Below are 16,010 nucleotides of genomic sequence, written 5' to 3'. Positions count from 1 at the left end.
TAACATTTTAATTGACAACTTTTATTCTTCTGTCATTCAGACAAGTTGTATCAACCCCTTTCATGAGGACCATTGAGCAATTGGTGAGGTTTGAGGTCATCCTTTGCCAGCAGTAATTTGCTCCTCTCTTGGTGTTAAACGATAGAGCATTTAATTATCAACTACCAAAAAAATAAATAAGTCATTATAAAACCTAAGATTTCAGAGACAGCATAATGAATATTAGCCTTTTATACTGTTCAATAAAATATCAGCCTAGTTATTTCATTTACAAAACGGCACGCACAAGCACAGGATACGATGAACAATAAGGCAAATAAGCAATACATGCCAAATACATGCAGGAAAGCCTTTATATACACATGAAAGACATGATACAAGTTTGATAGAATCAATCTTTGACTGGACATTGACAGCCATGGCACTGAGCTTGACTCAACATCAGCTTCAGTTTATCGGTCACACTTGCAGGGTATACATGCATGTATGTATGATTGTACAAACCCACAAACTTTTCCCTCGTTCAAATATTTTAACCGATTTAGGGTGAACTAAACACAACTGACAAGGCTGAGGATGGTAAAAGGCAAATCTGTACATCGGCTCTGGAAAAAAAGTGTGGATTTGCCCTTCAGTTCGACGACCCAGTCCATAACGTTAGGTGCAATTGTAATTGCGTAAAAATTTCCTCAATTTCCTAAGTGTAACTTCAAAAAGGCCTAGAGGGTAAGAGGGACCTCTCACTGGTACTGTCTGTAGTCTCCTCCATAGGAGGGGGCAGGCATGGGGGCTGGCTCCTCAGCAAACTGGGGACCTATAGAAAGGGAAGAGGTGAGAAATGACATCAGGGATAATACATTAATAAGACAACTGGGCAGTAAGTAGTCATTCGTCCTGTTCAATATAAATAACACTATCCAATTCAAGATGGCGGCAGGGCAGTTTTGCCCTGCCTTGTCAATAAACAGACAAAATCTAAAATCCTACAGGATCAAAGAGTTAAATTGACATTCTACAGGAGATCCAAGCAGGTGTGGTGCCCTTCCTGAAAGTCGAGAGAGGATACATCTGTGCTGTGACTGACGGTCCAGACACGTTGGGCCGACTAGCCTTGGATACTCCTCGACGGTCAGGTTTTTTAAAATCTGTGCTTCGCCATTCTACCGGAATCTTCTGACTCCACTCCTGCCTTGCTGTGTGGTGGAAGCCGGAGGTCGGTATCTGTGCTGTGACATAAAGTCTAGATGCGCTGGGCTTCCTAGCCACCGGTCTACTGTGCCCGCTCAGCCTCACTGTGCTGTAGCCTACTGCAAGGCGACTGGGTGCATTGACCAGACCCACACACTGGGCGAAAAACATGTCAGTACATTCCTGCAGCGGCTGTTGAACGCGCTGACCGTTGTAAGGTAACAACGCTCGGGCACACACTTGCTTTCTAACTCCACTAGACCTGTAGGATACAGCTGAACATTTTTAGGGAATTTAAGGTTTCAAAAGATAGAAAATATTCTGAGTCAATCTTTTTGTGTTAGTGAATTGTTGGATTCAGTGGTAAAAATTTGTATTTTTGTACAAATGGTTTTAATTGCTGCCTACATTGGTTATGGCTCATTGCATAGTCAAAATTATCAAAAACAAATCTCCCTAACCCAGAGATAGCGCTACACCATACTTTGACTGACGGTATAGCAGCTTTTATCTTTCAGAGGGATCAGATTGTGTTACCATTTGACTTCTACTGTGACATGCTCATAAAAACTTCTCATCTACAGGGTTTGGTCTGGCTAAAAACTGTGTTTGTTGTATCAGATGACTGTAGTTTGGATTATTTTAAATCTGCAGAGATTTTACGAAGAAACATATCAAGGTGTTTTATTATTCTCCTGCTTTTGGTGTCAGGAAACATTCACCTAAACCCAGGCCCATTGGCTATGGATTAACTTCCCACTCCAAATGATTTTAAAACTAGATCAGGGTTGGGACTGATGCATATTATGGTGAGGAGTTTGATGCCAAAATTGGACATGATAAAAGTCTGGGTTCACACTGCTGACCCAGATGTCTTAGTACTGTCCATGACCTGGCTTAAGAAATCTGTTCTAAATCAGTCTATAGGCTTGGATGGTTATAATGTTTTATCGATGTGACCGACAAAGTAAAGGGGGAGGTATAGCAATCTACTGGAGTTGCAATCTACTGCAGAGACAGCCTGCAGAGTTCTGTCATGCTATCCAGGTCTGTGACCAAACAGTTTGAGCTTCTACTTTTAAAAATCCACCTTTCCAGAAATAAGTCTCTCACTGTTGCCGCTTGTTATAGACACCACCTCCCCCCCCCCCCCCCCCCCCCCCCCCCCCCCCCCCCCCCAGCTGTGCCCTGGACACCATATGTGAATTAATCACCCCTCATTTATCTTCAGAGTTTGCACTGTTAGGTGACCTAAACTGGGATATGCTTAACACCCCGGCCATACTACAATCTAAGCTAGATGCCCTCAATCTCACACAAATTATCATGGATCCCACCAGGTACAACCCTAAATCCATAAACATGGGCACCCTCATAGATATCATCCTTACCAACCTGACCTCTAAACACACCTCTGCTGTCTTCAACCAGGATCTCAGAGATCACTGCCTCATTGCCTGCGTCCGTAATGGGTCCGCGGTCAAACGACCACCCCTCATCACTGTCAAACGCTCCCTAAAACACTTCAGCGAGCAGGCCTTTCTAATCAATCTGGCCCAGGTATCCTGGAAGGATATTGACCTCATTCCGTCAGTAGAGGATGACAGGTTATTCTTTAAAAGTACTTTCCTCACCATCTTAAATAAGCATGCCCCATTCAATAAAATGTAGAACTAAGAACAGATATAGCCCTTGGTTCACTTCAGACCTGACTGCCCTTGACCAGCACAAAAACATCCTGTGGCGTACTGCATCAGCATCGAATAGCCACCGCAATATGCAACTTTTCAGGGAAGTTAGGAAACAATATACACAGGCAGTTAAGAAAGCAAATGATAGCTTTTTCAAACAGAAATGTGCATCCTGTAGCATAAACTCCCAAAAGTTCTGGGACACTGTAAAGTCCATGGAGAATAAGAGCACCTCCTCCCAGCTGCCCAATGCACTGAGGCTAGGAAATACTGTCACCACCGATAAATCTACGATAAACGAGAATTATCGTAGATAAGCATTTTTCTACGGCTGGCCATGCTTTCCACCTGGCTACCCCTATCCTGGTCAACAGCTTTGCACCCCCCACAGCAACTTGCACAAGCCTCCCCCATTTCTCCTTCACCCAAATCTAGATAGCTGATGTTCTGAAAGAGCTACAAAATCTGGACCCCTACAAATCAGCTAGGGTAGACAATCTGGACTCTCTCTTTCTAAAATTATCCGCCGCAATTGTGGCAACCCCTATTACTAGCCTGTTCAACCTCTCTTTCGTATCGTCTGAGATCCCTAAATATTGGAAAGCTGCCGCGGCCATCCCCCTCTTCAAAGGGGGAGACACCCTAGACCCAAACGGTTACAAACCTATATCTATCCTACCCTGCCTTTCTAAAGTCTTCGAAAGCCAAGTTAACAAACAGATCACCGACCATTTTGAATCCCACCGTACCTTCTCCGCTATGCAATCTGGTCATGGGTGCACCTTAGCCACGCTTAAGGTCCTAAACGATATCATAACTACCATCAATGAAAGACAATACTGTGCAGCCGTATTCATTGACCTGGCCAAGGCTTTCGACTCTGTCAATCACCGCATTCTTATCGGCAGACTCAACAGCCTTGGTTTCTCAAATGACTGCCTCGCCTGGTTCACCAACTACTTCTCAGATAGAGTTCAGTGTGTGAAATCGGAGGGCATGTTGTCCGGACCTCTGGCAGTCTATGGGTGTGCCATAGGGTTCAATTCTCAGGCCGACTCTTTTCTCTGTATACATCAATGATGTCGCTCTTGCTGCTGGTGATTCTCTGATCCACCTCTACGCAGACGACACCATTCTGTATACTTCAGGCCCTTCTTTGGACACTGTGTTAACTAACCTCCAGAAGAGCTTCAATGCCATACAACTCTCCTTCTGTGGCCTCCAACTGCTCTTAAACGCAAGTAAAACTTAATGCATGCTCTTCAACCGATCGCTGCCCGCACCTACTCGCCCATCTAGCATCATTACTCTGGACGGTTCTGACTTAGAATATGTGGACAACTACAAATACCTAGGTGTCTGGTTAGACTGTAAACTCTCCTTCCAGACTCACATCAAGCATCTCCAATCCAAAATAAAATCTAGAATCGGCTTCCTATTTCACAACAAAGCATCCTTCACTCATGCTGCCAAACATACCCTCGTAAAACTGACTATCCTACCGATCCTTAACTTCGGCTATGTCATTTACAAAATAGCCTCCAACACTCTACTCAGCAAATTGGATGCAGTCTATCACAGTGCCATCCGTTTTGTCACCAAAGCCCCATATACTACCCACCACTGCGACCTGTATGCTCTCATTGGCTGGCCCTCACTTCTTATTCGTCGCCAAACCCACTGGCTCCAGGTCATCTATAAGTCTTTCCTAGGTAAAGCCCCGCCTTATCTCAGCTCACTGGTCACGATAGCATCACCCACGCGTAGCACGCGCTCTAGCAGGTATATTTCACTGGTCACCCCCAAAGCCAACTCCTCATTTGGCCGCCTTTCCTTCCAGTTCTCTGCTGCCAATTACTGGAACGAATTGCAAAAATCTCTGAAGCTGGAGACTCATATCTCCCTCACTACCTTTAAGCATCAGCTGTCAGAGCAGCTTACTTTGGCAACAGTTTTAGAAAAGCTTGTGAACTCAAAGTTGAAAGACTTTCTTTCTAATAACTCAGTTTTATCTCAATTCCAGTCGGGTTTTAGAGCCAAGCATTTCCTTCGCCTCCAACCCCTTTCCATGCGTGGAACGGATGTTGGTGGGCCTAGGTCTACATAAGGGTGCTAATTTTAAAAAAAATCCCAAAAGCTCTGACGAAGGCCGATACGTAAGCTTATTAAAGATCAGTAATACTATCAAGAGCAGTGTGCGGTTTCCTTTTTCATTCATCTTGTTCAACTACTGCCATGCACCTGCAAAAAGTTTGCTCAGATGTGCGAGTGCCTTTTGAATTTTGAGAGCCAAGCATAGCACAATTACTGCTGTAAGTAAGGTTGTAGGTGATATTCTAGATGCTCAGGACAAGAAAAATCACTGCGTTTCACTTTTTATTGACTTATCGAAGGCCTTCGACACTGTTGCCATGTCCAGCTGTTGAAAAGACTAAAAAAGGTTGGTTTAAGTGTTGATGCATTGGATTGGTTCCAAAACTACCTTTCTGACAGAACACAGTGTGTAGCTCAGGAGGGTATGAAATCTGAGTTTCAAAGGCAGCTTTTCCAATTGAACTTGTGCTCAATGAAAGGAAAACAACGTTTATGGTTCTCTTTCCTGAAAGTAAACAGATGGCGTCACTTGCCGATTTGAACTATAACAGGCCAACAAATTGATAGGGTCTCCTCCTATAAGTATCTTGGGATTTGGTTAGATGAAAAGTAGAATTTTAAACAGCACATTGATAACTTGACTACGAAACTGAAGTTGAAATTGAGTTTCTATTTCATGAACAAATCTTGCTTTTCAATGTTAGTCAGAAAAGATCTTGTTCAAAGCACTTTTTTTTAAATCAGTGCTGGATTATGGTGATATTGTCTATATGCAAGCCTCAGCAAGTACCTTAAACTCTGGACACGGTTAATCATGGTGCTTGAAGATTTATTACAAATGCTAGATCACTTACCCATCACTGTGATTTGTATGCTATGGTGCAATGGACCTCTCTCTCCACTAGGAGGCTAAAGCACTGGTACACTTTAATGTGTACAAAGCATTGATGGGACAACTCCCTTTGTGTCTCTGTTCTTTACTGACCAGATCAGTCACTCAATATAGTCGTCGTTCACAGTCGCTGTTGTCCTTGTCTCTTCCTAAGGCTAGAACTGAGATGGGACAATCTTTTTCCCATAATGCCCTGTCATCCTGGAACATGCTTCAGAAGATTTTAAAGTGAGGGGAGTTAGTGTCCTTGCCTGTTATTAAGACTCTGATCGACAACACTGTTTGTGATAACGGCTTGTTTCTAATCTTCAATTGTATCTTTAACTTCTGGCACTTTGTCTTTTGTATGTATGTTCTGTAATGTTTTATGGACACGCTACTATTTCCCCGTTTTGCGTTCTTGCCAGGTCGTCCTCGCAAAAGAGGTTAACCTCAAATGCGTTTTACCTGGTTAAATAAAGGTTAAATATATTAAATAAAATATTTGCACTCCCTATAACCCTTCATTGTAGCCCTGTAAATCAACTACAGCATAAGACAGCATTCCTCAGAGAGGCACACTGACCAGTTGGGAACTGTGACGAAGCAAATCTAGTGAGCAGGATTCCAGCTCCCTCTATCAATGCCAGTAGTATACCTCCCATTGCAGCAGAGCCTACCATGGCCACTGGTCCATCTGAGGACAAACAATAAAGGAATCAGTACAACATAGACTAGCAATTAGTCTTTACAGTATACCAACAAACAAACAAAAAAACATTTACATTGAACAAAAACTGGGTCTACATGAATGCTCTGAATTTACATGAATGCTCTGAATTTATTAAACTATCACTCACTTCTTGCTGCGAGGATGGCTCCAGTCATGGCCCCGCTTGTGATGGAGTTCCAGGGGTCCTCTTTCCCCCGTACCTTTACCAACCCACAGTCAATCATGGAGAAGAGGCCTCCCCATACTGCAAAGCTACCTACAATACAACATAACATAATTCGCGCGGTTTCAGACAGAGCAAGCAACAATGACTTGCAGTCTGAGAACAAAAGAGCCAAATAAGCTTGAACTTGACGTGCACTTACCCCCCAACTGTGGGGCTCTGGTCTTGATGGCTGTCATGCTACCTTTCAATCTGTGGCTCATCCCCTGAGAACAAAAAGATGGCATCAAAACTCCTCATTCTTCACACCTCACTATGCCCAACCCATTCAGCACAGTACAAAATTCAGTCAAACAGGTTTCTAGTTGACTTAACTGTTCCTTCATATCCCATAGGCAAGCTATATCGAACATAGCTGTCAAGTTACATTTTACAAAAATATAAAACACAACATGCAATTTCAACAATTTTACTGAGTTACAGTTCATATAAGGAAATCTGTCAATTGAAATAAATTCATTAGGCCCTAATCTATGGAGTTCACATGACTGGGAATACAAATATGCAGCATCTGTTAGTCACAGATACCTTAAAAAAGGTAGGGGCGTGGGTCAGAAAACCAGTCAGTATCTGGTGTGACCACCATTTGCCTCTTGCAGGGCGACATCTCCTTCGCATAGGCTGTTGATTGTGGCCTGTAGGATGTTGTCCCACTCCGCTTCAATGGCTGTGCGATGTTGTTGGATATTGGCAGGAACTGGAACACACTGTCGTACACGTCGATCCAGAGCATCCCAAACATGCTCAATCGGTGACATTTCTGGTGAGTATACATGCTGTCATGTAAACATCTTCCTAGCGTGAAATAGTTTCCAACCATTCTGATTGTGACATCATGCTGTGACATTTCTCCCAGTATGAAAAAGATCCCAGTTCAATAAATGCACGCCATCTCTTTATGTGGATGGCTGAGCTCGTGTAGATGTTTCTCTCACACCCTCCCTCAAACTCGAAAAACGTGTGTGAAGCAAATCCGCATGCCCTCATCTGCCAATCAATGGTGGCCAGGAGTATTGACTTTGACCAATCACAAGCTTGTCGAGGGGTGAGGTCAGCATGTAAATACACGGAATCGCATGTCAAAGTGCTGGGGGTTGATGCGAGGAGATTTTTTGCCATTGCAAAGACTTGGGCGACTACGTTTTCGATTGACAGTGCATACATTTCTTAGTTAACTAGCTATGCAAACAAGTTAAAACTGCACACCTCTAAGAACAAGCCAACCAGCTAATTATGCTTGTTACCTAGCCAAATCAAGGGTGAGGGGGTGTGAGAGCTCGAGCTCAGTAATCCACACAGACACTTTCAATTATTGACTGGAAACATTTTCACACTGTCTAGATTTTTACATGACACAGGCCATGGAATAACTGGGACATTTTCAACTTCCAGGAATTATATACAGATCCTTGTGACATGGGGCCCGTGCATAATCATGTTGAGACATGAGGGGATGGCGGCGGATGAGTGGCACGACAACGAGCCTCGGGATCTTGTCCCGGTATCTCTGTGCATTCAAATTGCCAACGATAAAAAGCAAATTGTGTTCGTTGTCCGTAGCTTATGCCTGCCCAACCCATAACCCCACCATGGGGCACTCTGTTACCAACGTTGACATCAGCAAACTGCTCGCCCACAAAACGCCATCCAAGCTGTCTGCCACCTTCCCGGTACAGTTGAAACCGGGATTCATCCGTTAAGAGCATACTTCTACAGCGTCCCAGTGGCCACCGAAGGTGAGCATTTACCCACTGAAGTCGGTTACAACACCGAACTTCAATCAGGTCAAGACACTAGTGAGGAAAACGAGCACACAGATGAGCTTCCCTGAGACGGTTTCTGACAGTTGGTTCAAGAATTCTTCGATTGTGCAAACCCACAGCAGTTTCATCAGTCGTCCGGGTGGCTGGTCTAAGACGACCACAAGGTGAAGAAGCCGGATGTGGAGGTCCTGGGCTGGCGTGGTTACATGTGGTTGTGAGGCCAGTTGTACGTACTGCCAAATTCTCCAAAACGAAGTTGGAGGCAGCTTATAGTGGAGAAATGAACATTCAATTCTCTGGCAACACCTCTGGTGTACATTCCTGCAGTCAGCATGCCAATTGCACGCTCCCTTAAAACTTGAGACATCTGTGGCATTGTGCTGTGCGACAAAGCTGCACCTTTTAGTGGACTTTTATTGTCACCAGCACAAGGTGCACATGTGTAATGATCATGCATGCTGTTTAATCAGTTTGTTGATATACCACAACTGTCAGGAGAATGGATTATCTTGGGAAATGCTCACTAACAGGGATGTTAAGAAATTTGAGCACAAAATTTGAGTGTAAAGCTTTTTGTGCGTACAGAACATTTCTGGGATCTTTTATTTCAGCTCACGAAACATGGGACCAACACTTTATATGGTGTTTATATTTTTGTTCAGTGTCATTTTGCAAATGGGGGAATTTATTGGCATGGCTGAACTTACTGCAGGTGAATTTCTAAAGCCCTTGACAGCCTGGAAGATCCCTCCTCCAATGGCCCCCATGGTGAAAGCACCCCCACAGTCGTCCACGATTCTCCACGGACTGAAAAAACACAGTATGGTCAATGAACACACACAGGCAGATAAACACACAGGTCTTTACCAGTTTGATTCAGGGTCATAGTTGCATTTAAATGCATGATACATAGCTAGCTAGTGTAAAGTAGCCTGAAGACTTGTGTAAAGTGGCTATTAAAAGTGTGTGATTGCCACCTAGTAATGTTAGATAACGGTAGGCTAGTGTTGCACTGTATACTGGTACCACGGTAATATCACAATACCAAAACATCATGATACTTATGATAACATTTTAGAATACCATAGTACCGTTTCATATGACAATACCACATGTTTTGGCCCTACCAATCCAAAGATCCAGCTGTCGCCTGTGATAAAATGGTTTATAAAGTCAGTTAAATTTGTTAAGCAACTAGTCTCTTGTATGCGCCAGTCCAAAAATGCCCACATCACTTTCAGGCGCAGCTCACGTGTGGCAGCTGTGATCAGCCAGACTCATCCCCTACCAGTCTTCACTCAAAGGTTATATCTGTCCATTCTTCCTGCGCATCTACAGTGCATTGGGAAATTATTCAGACCCCTTGACTTTTTCCACATTATTGTTATGTTACAGCCTTATTCGAAAATTGATTAAATAGTTTTTGATCCTCATCAATCTACACACAATACCCCATAACGACAAAGCAAAAATAGGTTTTTAGAAATTTTAGCACACTGTAATAATACATTTATATAAGAATCACGACCCTTTACTCAGTACTTTACTTTTTTATTATTTTTTTTACTTTTAACCACTTTTTCTCCCCAATTGGTAGTTACAGTCTAGTCTCATCGCTGCAACTCCCGTACGGACTCGGGAGAGGCGAAGGTCGAGAGCCATGCATCCTCTGAAACACAACCCAGCCAAGCCGCACTGCTTCTTGACACAATGCCAGCTTAACCCGGAAGCCAGCCACACCAATGTGTCAGAGGAAACACCGTACACATTGCGACCGTGTCAGTGTGCATTGCGCCCGGCCCGCCATAGTCGTTGCTAGAGCGCGACAAGAACATCCCTGCCGGCCAAACCCTCCCCTAACCTGAACAACGCTGGACCAATTGTGCTCCGCCCCATGGGTCTTCCGGTCGCGGCCGGCTGCGACAGAGCCTGGACTCGAACCAGGATCTTTAGTGGCACCACTGCGCCACTCGGGAGGCCCTACTCAGTACTTTGTTGAAGCACCTTTAGCAGCTATTACAGCCTCGAGTCTTCTTCGGTATGACGCTACAAGCTTGGCACAAATGTATTTGGGGAGTTTCTCCCATTCTCTTCTGCAGATCATCTCAGGCTTTGTCAGGTTGGATGGGGAGCATCATTGCACAGCTATTTTCAGGTCTCTCCAGGGATGTTTGATCAGGTTCAAGTCCAGGCTCTGGCTGGGCCACTCAAGGACATTCAGAAACTTGTCCCGAAGCCACTCCTGCGTTGTCTTGGCTGTGTGCGTAGGGTTGTTGTCCTGTTGGAAGGTGAACCTTTGCCTCAGTTTGAGATCCTGAGCACCCTGGAGCAGGTTTTCGTCAAGGATCTCTCTGTACTTTGCTCAGTTCATCTTTCCCTCGATCCTGACTAGTCTGCCAATCCCTGACGCTGAAAAACATCCCCACAGCATGATGCTGCCACCACCATGCTTCACCATAGGATGGTGCCAGGTTTCCTCCAGTCATGACGCTTGGCATTCAGGCCAAAGAGTTCAATCTTGGTTTCATCAGACCAGAGAATCTTGTTTCTCATGGTCAGAGTTCTTTAGGTGCCTTTTGGCAAACTCCAAGCTGGCTGTCATGTGCCTTTTACGGAGGAGTGGCTTCCATCTGGCCACTCTAACACAAAGGCCTGATTGGTGGAGTGCTGCAGAGATGGTTGTCCTTCTGGAAGGTTCTCCCATCTCCCCAGAAGAACTCTAGAGCTCTGTCAGAGTGACCATCGGGTTCTTGGTCACCTCCCTGACCAACACCATTCTCCCCCGATTGCTCAGTTTGGCTGGGCAGACAACTCTAGGAAGAGGTGGTTCCAAACTTCTTCCATTTAAGAATGATGGAGGCCACGGTGTTCTTGGGGACCTTCAATGCTGCAGAAATGTTTTGGTACCCTTCCCCAGATCTGTGCCTCGACACAATCCTGTCTCGGAGCTCTACGGACAATTTCTTCGACCTCATGGCTTGGTTTTTGCTCTGACATGCACTGTCAACTGTGGGACCTTATATAGACAGGTGTGTGCCTTTCCAAATCATGACCAATCAATTGAATTTACCACAGGTGGACTCCAATCAAGTTGTAGAAACATCTCAAGGATGAACAATGGCAAAAGGATGCACCTGAGCTCAATTCCAAGTTCCATAGCAAAGTGTCTAAAATACTTATGTAAAGGTATCTGTATTTTTTGCAAACATTTCTAAAAACAAGTTTTTGCTTTGTCATTATGGGGTATCGTTTGTAGATAGATTTTTAAGTTGGGAGTAGTGTGTGTATGTTTGTGGGAGAGAAAGTGGTGTGTGTGCTTATGAGAGAGGGAGACAGAGAGGCTAAATCCCAAATCACCCTCTTTCCTTCCCCTCTGCCATCAATTTGCAAGCGCCTCTTTCATTTGCACAAGTGTCCCAAAGCTGAGGGAGTGAAAATTATCGAGGGTGTAGGGGCTAATTAGCCCCTCCAGTAGGCAATTCGACTGAGCCTACAATGCTGCCGGCTTCATAGCGAAGTGGAATCCCATAAGGCACGGCGTTATTTTTTTGTTTGCACAATTTCACACAAAATAATGGAGCGACATGCCTATTTATATGACACGTGCATTTGTTTATGTATGATGTCGAGACTTGACACGTTTAACAAACTAAATGTTTAACTGTTACGGAGGTTTATATTTCGTAAAACGACAGGGGGGATTTGTTCATTTGAATTTCTTGCTCTTTTTATTATTGAAATGGAGAATATGAATTGCATCACTCAAGTCACGAGTGTGTCCCAAAGTTGATGGGTTTACTGATCTCCTCAACCACTCTCTGGAAGTCCCCCACAATTTTGTCAGCAACCTCCGACCGTGTTGGTAGGGGCGAGGCAGTGGTACCACCAAGCGTGTGAGGGAGTGTGTGTGTGTGTGTGTTAACTGAAGAGTAAAGGTTTCATGCAGTGTTTTCCCCTTACTGCCACAAGGACATACAATTAATTATGCATGTATATGCCTTCCCCAATACATGTCAGACATGCTTTTAAGTTATGTACCCAGTAGGTCCCTCAGGTCCTCTGGCACAGGCCTTTTAACTATCCCAAAGCCCAAGAGGCAGCCTTTAGTTATTATGTCCCCAGCCTCTGGAATAGCCTGCCACAGAACCTGAGGGGGGCTGAAACTGTGGACATATTTAAACGATATCTTAAAACTTATTTTCAGCTTTGCTTTTCCTTAGGGTGCTTTTTAGTTGTTCCGTTTGTGTCATTATTTTTGTTATTTCTTGTAGTAAATATTTCAGCTTTTATTTTCCTTGTTTTTCCCCTGTAAAGCACATTGTATGTCTGAAATATGCCCCCCCATTGTATCGCGATACTTGGCCTGGTATCGTGACAACACTAGTAGCAAAGTTGTGCTAGTAGGCTTATCTAGCTACTGTAGCATCTTGAAAGGTAGCTAGTAACACGGCACATTATTTTACCAACTATAGCTAGCATATCACATTAGCGAGTGGACTAACAGTTACTTACTATCGGTGTCTGATATTTACTTCATATATATATATAGGCTTTCGCATGAGGGAGCATGCAGACTTGTCGTTACATCATACGTTGTAAATTGATTGAGCTAGCAGCAGGGCTAACTACATGGGCATTAGCTAGTTACAAAGCAAATGTGGGAATTATTCAGATTAATTTGTGGTGAATAATGTGTGTCACACAACGTACACGTGAAATTACAGCTAAGCGTTTGACATATCAAACAACAGCGCCTGAACGCTCAACAAGGTCACTGAAGTGGGCTAGCAACTCAGCTAGCTAGCGTCTTCGGAGTCGGACGGTTTAGGGGTTTCAAATATTCGTTTGGATTAAAGATATATTTCATGTATATTTTAACAGATTCGCTGTGCTGTTACGACACCAGCAACACTGTGGTGCAATTTAGTTTACTAGATGCTTTCACTCACCATGGCTCCCGTGCGTATTCCTCCATTTTGTTCTTTCACTGTTCCTTTCTGACGTAACTGCCGCGTTCAAAACAACTGGGAACTCGGAATTTGGAACTAGTAAATCTCCGACTTCAGTGCGTTCACGACAACTGGGAATTCCAAGTCAAGAGCTCGGCCTCTTTTTTTCCTTTGCACCCCAGTATTTCTACTTTGCACACTCATCTACTGTCAAATCTACCATTCCAGTGTTTTAATTGCTCTATTGTATTTACCCAGCCACCATGGCCAATTTATTGCCTTTACCTCCCTTATCTCACCTCATTTGCTCACATTGTATATAGACTTATTTTTCTACTGTATTATTGACTGTATGTTTGTTTTCCTCCATGTGTAACTCTGTGTTGTTATATGTGTCAAACTGCTTTGCTTTATCTTGGCCAGGTCACAGTTGTAAATGAGAACTTGTTCTCAACTTGCCTACCTGGTTAAATAAAGGTGAAAAAAATTTAAAATACAGCTCTCACTCTCCAACCTGAAGATCAATGACGTCGTTATTTTACCTCGTTTTTTTACAGAGTTCCCAGTTATCTTGAAAGCGCCAAACAACGGAGGAAGAGGACATTTTTTATGATTCCATTTTTTAAATTGAACCTTTATTTAACTAGGCAAGTCAGTTTAAGAACAAATTCTTATTTACAATCATGGCCTAGGAACAGTGGGTTAACTGCCTTGTTCAGTGGCAGAATGAAAGATTTTTACCTTGTCAGCTCAGGGATTTGATCTAGCAACTTTTCAGTTGCTGGCCCAACTATCTAACCACTAGGCTACCTGACACCCAAACATCACAAAATAAATAAAGACATATTTTATTTGTGCATTAATTTGTCTTAATTAGGGCTTTACAGCAAAGACTTAGGTTAGTTAAATCCTTTGTAATTCCGCTTCACAATGGCTTATCAACTTGAAACGTTTTAGGGTAATCAAAGACATTACCATGAACCATATTTTGTTTGCAGGAATAAGGAAACTATTAACAATTAACTTTTTTGAATATGTAACGCTAATGCTTAAAATAACCATAAAAAATCTTCTCATGGACTAAAAGTCAGATTCACTCCAAATTTGGTCTTTGGACTTATTCAAAGATGGCCACAGTACACCAGTAGATGCATATTAGCATATTAGCAAAAAATATATAGATTCTCATAAACCATAGGATCAAATTACACTAAACTTTGTTTGAGAAAAGCTAAGGGATTGGTCAAAAGATGGCTGAGTTATTGACAAATGTCCATTTAAACCACTGTAAATCCACTCCACTTTACACTTGTCATCGCTATCATGGACGTCCCTAAGGCGAACCACACTGAATTTGGTATTTATATCTCAAAAAACAAGGAAACTATTGACTAATTCTTTGCATATATGACGATAATGCTCAAAATCATCTGCATTCGTCTTCTTCTCATGAACCATACATCAGCTTCACTCCAGATTTTGTATTTAGACTCTGGATTGCACATAAAGGAAGATAGTTCTTACATTATAGAGTGCTTGCTTTGTTATTCAGTTGATCTTGTGTCCTTTTTGTCATCCTGTGAACCCCATTCATTGCTGCTCCCAGCTAAATTTTTATTTCTATGGTTTTATCTTCATGGATAACTTGTCACTAAAATAGAAATAAACCAAGGAAAAACTCTGCGCCCTATGGCCAGAAAAAGACTTGTGTCCCTTTTAGATTTGAATTGATATTCTAGTTTTCCAGCTAGCTCTACAAATACTTTTTGGTTAAATGCTCTCCAAAGACAAAAGTCTTTCTTTATTCTCTCATTTCAATTATTCAGGCCAGAGTTTTTCCTGACCACGTGATTTACCAGAAAAAATTATCAGACTCTACAGGTCTGATTTTCCACCTCTCTGGTCACATGGTTAGAAAAAGCTCTTATGAAATGTAATTACAAAAGGAGATAATTTCTTAGGAGATTCAGGAATAACCCACTGTTTGCATTTAATCCAATAATGTACATCTTTTCAGATTTTTTCCTACCCCCCTCCCCTCCTCCATTCCCTCTCCCCATCAGACCAGTGTTCATGGGGAGAGCCAGACAGACCGCTGGCCCACTTCCCATTATTAGGAACAAGAAAGGAATGAATCACTGTGCAAGCCTTCATTGAGAAATGACCAAATATAGGCATTTCGTGGATGCAGAGGTTTAGGCCGGGCAGTCGAGACGTAAACTGGCCTGTCTCTATCCCTCTCAACCCCCAGTGTCAGATGTTGTCAAAACATGATAACACATATTCACTACTAGAAGTAGACAGTTAAGTCCCCTCTCTTTTGTTGGGTGTGTGAAGGATATGATCTTGTAGGTGTGAATCTGTTGGAAACAGCGTATACCCACTCTTCTCACTAAAGGTCACATTCCATTTAGTGTTGTCGGCCAGAAGTGTGCAGAAATGGAAATCGGATTGAAATACACACACAACAGTGCATTGGATCATTAGCTTTGCTAAGG

General features: G+C 43.1%; 1 protein-coding gene across 1 annotated transcript; it reads right to left on the bottom strand.

Moving 5' to 3' along the window:
* On the bottom strand, nucleotides 1-13,613 carry LOC115150982 (mitochondrial import inner membrane translocase subunit Tim17-A). Its single transcript, XM_029694863.1, has 6 exons — nucleotides 13,513-13,613; nucleotides 9,271-9,370; nucleotides 6,943-7,006; nucleotides 6,705-6,833; nucleotides 6,431-6,541; nucleotides 1-814 (listed from the first exon to the last, which is right to left on the bottom strand). The coding sequence occupies exons 1-6, from the start codon at nucleotides 13,536-13,538 to the stop codon at nucleotides 741-743; spliced, it is 504 nt and encodes a 167-aa protein (XP_029550723.1). The 5' UTR covers nucleotides 13,539-13,613; the 3' UTR covers nucleotides 1-740.
* Between the last annotated feature and the right edge of the window lie 2,397 nt (nucleotides 13,614-16,010).

Source organism: Salmo trutta, chromosome 16 (assembly GCF_901001165.1).
Source record: "Salmo trutta chromosome 16, fSalTru1.1, whole genome shotgun sequence".
Taxonomy (NCBI): Eukaryota; Metazoa; Chordata; class Actinopteri; order Salmoniformes; family Salmonidae; genus Salmo; species Salmo trutta.
This window is presented reverse-complemented; position numbering and strand designations above follow the sequence as displayed.